Here is an 8,178-nt window from a genome sequence, read left to right as displayed (position 1 = left end):
TCACCTCAAAACACGGTTTATTAAACGTTGCAAATGACGTTTTATTAACGAATATAGTCAACTAAATATTAACCATCTATGGACGTTTTATTCGACTCAATTTACACGTAATAGATTCGTTTCATAAAATGCGTATTTAACTCAAAATACACGTTAGAAACATGTGTAAAACAATTCCATATTTGACTCAATATACACGTTTTAAATACGTTCCATAAACGGTATATTTGACTCAATATACACGTTTTAAATACGTTCCATAAACGGTATATTTGACTCAATATACACGTCATAAATACCTTCCAAATCTGTATATTTGACCCATTATACACGTTCATTTAAGCCTAGTTGTAGGCTTTTCCTTATTACACTTATAATTGGCTTTCCCGTAATACAATAAATAGGGTTCCTTTTTTTATGTGAAACTAAAGAAACAATATTAAGTTCAAAGTTTATTTTTAAATATTTGATACAAGTCATGTAATTTTGCACTAAAAGGTACATTTTAATGGAAATTTCTTAGTTTCGTATTATTGTTTGAAATAATCGATCAGCTTCTTCACCATTCCCTTCAGTGGTGTCCGGTAGTTTTTCCCTTTCTTGCAATTTTCTTTGTTCCTTTTTCTTCTCTGACCGCAATTTATTGTTCAGCCTAGTGAACGATTGCTTTAACCAATCCTTAATTATTTCCTCAATTTCACGTTCAGGAGCAGTTTTGAATACGTTGTTAGACCGTACAGCACCTGATGAAGAAAAATGTTTTCATAATATTTGTAAATTCAATGGTATTTAAAAAATTATGATAAATTTCCGCTTACAAATAGCTATTTCCTTAATTTTCATGTCTTTGAAGGCCAATTTTTTGTGGCCAGCCCAATTAATTTTTTCGCCAAGATAGTCTGTCATTAATGCGCTAAGAATTCTTCGAGTGCAGTCGCCTAGAGATTTACCACCAATTCCACCAAGATAAGAGATCTGGATATAAAAAAAATAAAACCCAAAATCAACTTAATTATCACTTTAGTATAAAAGAATCCTTACCAAAATTCCTTGATTTTCCTTTAGATTCAAAAACTCTTCCAAAGCTGCCAACCCATCAGTAGAATTTATTGGCAAGTCTAAATGATCGAGGTCTATTTTTGATGTTGGTTCGTTATCCACAACTATTTTATTTAGAAGGGATGTGTTTACTTCAACTTGATGTTTTATGTATTCCAAATATTTCAAAATCTTTAGAAAACCTGTCATTAGAGAGTTATCAAATTTTACAAATTGAAGGATTATTAAAATACTAAAATTTACAAATATATTGGTAGTATTCCTTTTAAAGGGAGGGTGAAGCGGAAAATGAATTTAATTTTTATGGATTCTATATACAGATGGATCTCATAATAAGTAGAAGAATCAATAAAAATTCACTTCATTTTTCTCTTCATCCTCCCTATAAAGGACCTTTCGACAGCGAGAATTTAATTATTGGACCTACTTGACTCCGAAGAAAAATGGTTTGTTGGTCTAACAGTCGTTTTAAAATCAGTTGTAGGTGGTACATAAATTCTGGTTATATCTCTAGAAGAACTTGCTGTATTAAATGTAGGCCCCATTTTAGCCGTGGAATTTGATTCTGCGTCCAAGCATTCTGTTTGAGTGACGTTTAATATCCCCCGTGAACCTCTTGGTGGAGTGGTAAAGCCTGGACTTTCACTATTCAAATTCGAGCAGCGTTGTTGGTCATTTAATACTTGACCACAGGAAGTATTTTCTCTTGGAGAGCACGATTTAGCAGAATATGATGGTATATTATCAGGTAAAGCACCACTGGCATGATTTTCCTTTGATCTACTTGTCACATTTGAGAGTCCAAGAAAGGAGACTGCAGTGGTAGTTGGTGAATTTGTGTCAGCCTCAAATTCTATGAAAATCATTAAATTAGAATTCCGTCACTTCTATTCCAAGTGTATTAACTTACCATTCTCATTGTAATCAGTAGAAATAGTGCTTAAATCTCTTCTAACACCTAAAAATACATTTTAGGTACATACATTACTCTTTTTTAGTTACCTTCTTTCTATTCAAAGCTATCATTAAAAACTGTGCAACTTCATTAAATATATTTTTAACACCTGCGCTTGGAAATGCTGCGGGTTTCGGCAGGTTAACATTCTTTCGAGGGGAGAGTTTCCTTTTCTTTAAAGATGGTCCATGGAGTACTAAATACATGAAATTAAATTTATTTAAATCTATAAATTAAAATTTATAAAAGGTCCATACCATCTTCGTCTTCATCGCTTACTATATACCCTGAATCGAAACACGCTTCCTTTGTGCGTGTAGTCTGCTTTCTCTTCCGGTTTAATGGTTCATTCTGTTCCTCAGATTCAGTTCTCTCTCCCACATCTGAACTTACTTCGAAAAGTTTCGATTTATTTTCGGCTTCTTTGTAATTATCTAAAATTCATTATAGTATTTAATAACGGCTCATGATAAAAAATATTAAAAATCTGCATTCACCAAACTTACTGCTTTCAAATACTATTCTTTGTAATTCATAAATTTTCCACTTTTCTTTCGGACTTTCAGCATTAATGATGGCTTTTATTATTCTATCATTTGACTTAAATGGTGGCCAGAAGCAAGTTTTTTTTGAAGCATCAAGCCATTGCTCATGTATCACCCCACACTCCCGCTCTCCACTCTCATTTACTTCAGCAAACTCCACAACTTTGAACATAGTTTACCTTACACCAATATATATATATATATATATATATATATATATATATATATATATATATATATATATATACTTTTTACTATTTTCTAATATACAGGGTGATTCTAAAATGATGCTAATACCGAACTACGGTGAGTTCTATGACATTTTGTCGTCCGGGCCACCGTTTTCAAGTTAGGATTACAGTTTTTATGGATAATACCTTAAATTTAAGTAAGGAATTAAAACTCAAATGTAATTTAAATTGAATTGCTAGGTTTCGTAAAGTGCGAGTTTCAAGTAATTTTTTATTGTAAAATTGGCCCGTGTCAGATTTGGCTCTTATTTTAATTGCGCTGCATTTATACGGTCGATTTAAATTATAGACCTCAGTTGTTCGGTAATACCACCATTTAAAGATACACCCTATATATATACTAACTCCTTAATCTGAAAACATAAATTTATATGTCATTTGAATGAAGGAGAGGAACTGAAATGGCAGTTAGAGGATTTTCAGAAATGGGCATGTAAAAGCACTTTCGGTCAATCAAATCAACAGACCACGATTGCAACTTTGATAGCCTTGAAACTCGTTTAATTCCAAGATTGGTAGAGGGACAAGGATAAGTATAAGCATTACCGGAATGGATAAAACATTTCCCTACAAGAACGACATCTTGGCTTTGTCTTATTTTAATAATATTCTCTACAAGAATAACTTCCCCTGTTTTTAGAGACAAACAGTTGTCTGGAACTCTATTTCTATAAACGAATCCCTTATATAGTAATTTTCGGAACTGCAATCCTTGAACATTATTAATCATAGGACCTTCATTATGCGCTAACTGAGTTTCCAATCTAAGTAATTGCGTCTCACTTAATGGTTGCTTTTTTAGGCCTTTTAGTTCATGCAGTCTCAATACCACCTGCTGAAGGGGTTTATAGGGTGACCTAACCAACTTTTTTAAATGACCTAGAAAGGATTCAAATGGGAATGCAGAAAAATTGTCCAAGCCTCCATATTTTTTGACATGGTCAGATAAGTGAACAAGATTGTGAATATTATAAACATGCATTTCTTTGCCATAAAATTGATCTGCAACTTCAACAAAGTTAACAAGAAGTGAACCAGCATAGTCTATCATATCATTTGAAGGATTTTTTTGGCACAAGATTGTAATGGCACAATGTAATAACTGAAAATGATCGACCAAATTGTTTGGTAGAAGGCCCCTAAAAGCAAACACTCCTGTATACAACAAGAACTGCCTGAATTCTGTTGCTTTCCATTTGTCAACTTCATCTAGTCCTCGCGGCTTTCTAGAAAACTCAACAGGGGTAAACTCAGCGAATGTTTTCAACTTCAAAGATACTTCGTGAAGAATATGCGGGGGTTGCTTAACTGGAGACTTAGTTTTGGATAAATATTTTACTATTCTCTTTACACATCCCAAACAAACTAAATGCATGTAGTCAATAGGAATATTTTTTATCATATCAATTGGCAAATCCAGAAGAGGTGAATCGTCTAGGTTGTGATGTTCAATTTGCGTTTTATTTCGAAAACTAGTGTCAGTTCTTAAACGTGCATCTGTCAAATTAAAAACAACCCGTCCAAAATATTCACCTCTCTGGTCACAATAATCACAACCGAAATACCCATTGTGGTTTTTAATACACTTTATGTATGCTTTAGCTGGAGCATCACATATAAAAGGCCCAATTTCCACTTTGTATGTCCTGTCACCAAATTTTAGCCCAGACTGATATAGCTGAATCAATTCAGCAACGAATTTTTTAAAATATAACCCAATAGTTTTTGGTTTTCCATTACCTAGAAAGAGACCAACAACAAATGGCCCCGAGTCTTTTGTTTCGCAGCATCTAGCTAAGATAGGCCAGAAATCTGAATAGGTACTCTTATAAACTGGAATACCATCAATGTTGAACATTAAATTTAGAACATTTACATTGCCCGTACCACTTCTAAATCCATTTTTTAATTTTTCCAAAAGCCCGTTTGCTAAGCCCATGTGGTAGTATAGCCCATTGTCTAATTTGTCAACTTCAAGTGCCTGCCCTCCTGTATGTTCTAATACTGTGCGTGAATCTAATGGTAGAAAGGGGTGGTGTGGTTTTAAAATCTTTAGCAAGTCATTTAACGAGGCATGGCTGATTCTATACTTTAGGGCCCATTGCTTTAGGGCGTCGCGTAAATCTGGAATTAAATCTTCACTGTCATTTGATTCTGAATCAGAAGAAGAAAAATCCATATTCAAACTATTTTCATCATTCTCACTACTTATATAATCCTGATTATCGTCGAAATGAGTATCTGAATTCTCATCCATGCCCATTTCAATCTCAGAATGAGACAATTTCGATTGATTGGTTAAAAAGGATTGGGTTTCAAAACTAGCTAGGCTTTCTTCTACGGTCTCAAAATTTGATGGATTTAAAATTATGTCTTTTCCTTGTTGGTTTGGTAAAACTTGATTATTTGAACTGGTTACTAATTCTCTAATTTGTTTGTTTACGTTAGCGGTTATATTTCTAATTTTTTGTCTTTTCGAAACCCCATAACGCTTCATTTTGAGCGTGCGTGTCGTGTAGTGGCTTTGATTTTAGATTTAAATCAATGATTGTTGTTAAAAACCTTGTAGGCTAATTTAAGTAATATAGTTAAATACAACACAGTTAGGCTTACTTTTCCAAATACTTGAATTGGTGTGCGAAATATCCCAAAATTTCGTTAACCTGAAATAATTTTTTTTTGACAACAGATTAGGCTTTGCAAATCATTGGCGGATAGGCAATTAGGCAGACTGGCGCTAGCACGAATAATTTTTTGCTGCATAAACCCTAGGAGGAGAAAGCACGAAGAGGGGAATTTTCTATAGAGTAATTTCGGTAGAGAGGGGCGTGAACTGTGTAACCCCAACGTTGAGGTCAACTTTGTAAGTAAGAGAGAGCATTATTTACCCCCGGAAGGAGGATATCACTAAGGTAAGAGATAAAGGGTTATGACGTTAATGCACATGTGGGAAAGAAATTACTCTATAAACTTTTTTGTAGGCCAATTTGGGGGGGGGGAGGGCTTAACGGCTTATTTTTTCGAAATGAAAACAATGCTTGTTTGGGTTTAGATTTTTTAATTCACAATCTCATTTACTTTGTACACGGTTTCAGTGGGAATTAAGGGTAGGGAAAAACTGGTGAGTATGAATACATAATTTAATTTCTCATAGAAAAAAAAATAGTGTACCAAAATTCGGACTAAAACCGAGTATAAAGTAGTGTCAGTAGAGAGGGGACTAGACTGTGTATCCCTCCCTCTAGGCGCGCTTTTGTAAGAGGGGATACTGTACGCGCCTGGTAGGTGATTGACACTGAGCTAAGAGATAGAAGGGTATGACTTTTGCATACGTAGAACTGACATTACTCTATCGACTGTGTTTCCATCCCACCCTTTGAGCGACGCTCTTGGAAGAGGGGAAACTGTACGCGCCACGTAGGGGGATGACACTGGGCCCAGAGATAGAAGGGAACGACGTTTGCTTACGTAGTACTTCGAACTTTCCCAAATCCTGCGATTACTAGACAATTCTTTCCTATATAGATAGTTTTCACACATGGAGAATTCATACCGATTACACCAGGAGGCCGGGCTACCTGGAGGGCAAAAACACGTCTGATTTTTTCCTCCAGTTAGCCTGGCCTCCTGATGTAAATCCTCCATGTGTGAAAACTATCTATTCAGTCTTCTATTTGCATTTTCCATGCGGTAAATTAGTCAAAAATAATAACGTTGTACTACCACGAGTAATATAACTACTATAAGTGTGGCAACTTGAATTTAATCTTAATGATATTTTGTTTCGGAGATATAACTTCATTTACGGAAATCAACTATAAACTCCTTAGAAAGTACACGATAAAATATCGTATTAATATACCATTAAATCTAGAGCGTAAAGCATTGTGGATATTGCAGGAGTCATACATATAATTATCATATACCTAGTTTACAGGCGTGGAGGATTCCTACCATTAACACCAGGAGACCAAGCCACTTAGAGTGTAAAATCGTCTGCTATTTTACACTATAAGTTGCCAGGTCTCCTTGTGCAAATGGTATGAATCCTCCACGCCTGTAAACTATGTATTACTTATGATTGTACCTATGCCTCGGTGTTTATTACAGTGGAAGATTACATCCTCCTTGTTTATACCGCTCTTTGGCGGTGGATTGCTACTAGCAACCAATGGAAAACGGCTTAAAGGGAGGGTGAAGTAGAAAATCAAGTGATTTTTTATCGATTCTTCTACTAAATATAAGACCAGTCTGCATAGTAAAACATTCAGGAAATACTTCCGAATGATTTTAAAATTCAAATTAGGTTCAGATTTTAAGGATAATTTTAAAGAAGGTCCTCCGACCAATCGCGTAACGCCCTGCCTTTTAATTTTATCAAATCTCGTGATAAATTTCATTCAAAACGGAACGTGCCACGAGAATTTTGTTAATGAAAAGGCAGGGCGCTACGCGATTGGCCGGAGGACCTTCTTTAAAATTATCCTTAAAATCTGAACCTAATTTGAATTTTAAAACCATTCGGAAGTATTTCCTGAATGTTTTACTATGCAGACTGGTCTTATATTTAGTAGAAGAATCGATAAAAAATCACTTGATTTTCTACTTCACCCTCCCTTTAAGAGATTCGCCTTTAAAACGATTTTCTCGCCGGGAAACCCCAACCGCGTGTAACACCCCCTAACAAAGGATCCGAAGTCCTTGTTGTCCTCCTAGAAGCTTACCCTCTCTGATCTTAATATGTCTTCTTATGGCGCCATTTTTTGCACGATTGTGGACAAAAATGGCGCCATATTTATACATGATTTTGGACTAAAACTAAGCCGTTGTTTTACGAACTGAAGTTAATATGCTGTTATTGATATTCCGCTTATTTTATCATAGATCAGTATTTTACGGTATTTAATGGCAGCCCCATAATTATTTGATGTATTTAAAAAATAATAAAAAATATTTTCTAACTTACTTTTGTTATGATTTTCAATTATTAACTGTCTTGATGGTCGAATGAAGACTAGGTTAAATTTAAAAGGTGCAGAATAGAAAGTACTACGGAATTCTTACAACCGACATTTAATTAAAACATCTTCCTAACAGAGCGAGAAACTGAACTACTGTACCCAGAGCCCTAAGATACTGCAATGACCACGAGGTGGGAGGAGGTAGAGCGCTAAAAAAAATCAAGAATGAAGAAAAAAATAACCCCCTAACCCATGCCTCGCCTCCCCCTTTACCCTTTATATACCTTTTTTCGTGGAAAAAAACGTAGAGAATGACGCACTTTACTAAAAAGGGTAGTACTTGTTTTGAAAAATACGTTATATAAACGTTAAAAACTGTACTAATAGTCAACGACTTCGTTTCCTAT

The 8,178-nt window shown here is 34.9% G+C and overlaps 1 protein-coding gene across 2 annotated transcripts; it reads right to left on the bottom strand.

The window, feature by feature from the left end:
• Nucleotides 1–439: 439 nt before the first annotated feature.
• LOC149667268 (uncharacterized) lies at nt 440–7,966 on the bottom strand. Of its 2 annotated transcripts, XM_089841368.1 has the most exons (10): nt 7,777–7,955; nt 5,424–5,473; nt 2,521–2,738; nt 2,272–2,448; nt 2,124–2,210; nt 1,970–2,017; nt 1,487–1,912; nt 1,042–1,241; nt 819–975; nt 440–743 (listed from the first exon to the last, which is right to left on the bottom strand). In XM_089841368.1, the coding sequence occupies exons 3-10, from the start codon at nt 2,729–2,731 to the stop codon at nt 520–522; spliced, it is 1,530 nt and encodes a 509-aa protein (XP_089697494.1). In that variant the 5' UTR covers nt 2,732–2,738; nt 5,424–5,473; nt 7,777–7,955; the 3' UTR covers nt 440–519. The 2 variants fall into 2 exon arrangements, with proteins under 2 accessions (XP_089697494.1, XP_089697493.1); XM_089841367.1 differs by lacking the exons at nt 440–743; nt 819–975; nt 1,042–1,241; ... (3 more) ...; nt 2,272–2,448; nt 2,521–2,738 and having other exon boundaries at nt 2,847–5,473; nt 7,777–7,966.
• Nucleotides 7,967–8,178: the final 212 nt, after the last annotated feature.

This window comes from Phalangium opilio, unplaced genomic scaffold (genome assembly GCF_054372755.1).
Source record: "Phalangium opilio isolate 3A_F unplaced genomic scaffold, DU_Popi_V2 ptg000059l_1, whole genome shotgun sequence".
In the NCBI taxonomy this organism is placed as follows: Eukaryota; Metazoa; Arthropoda; class Arachnida; order Opiliones; family Phalangiidae; genus Phalangium; species Phalangium opilio.
The sequence above is the reverse complement of the archived record's forward strand: the minus strand, read 5'-3'. Positions and strand labels throughout refer to the sequence as shown.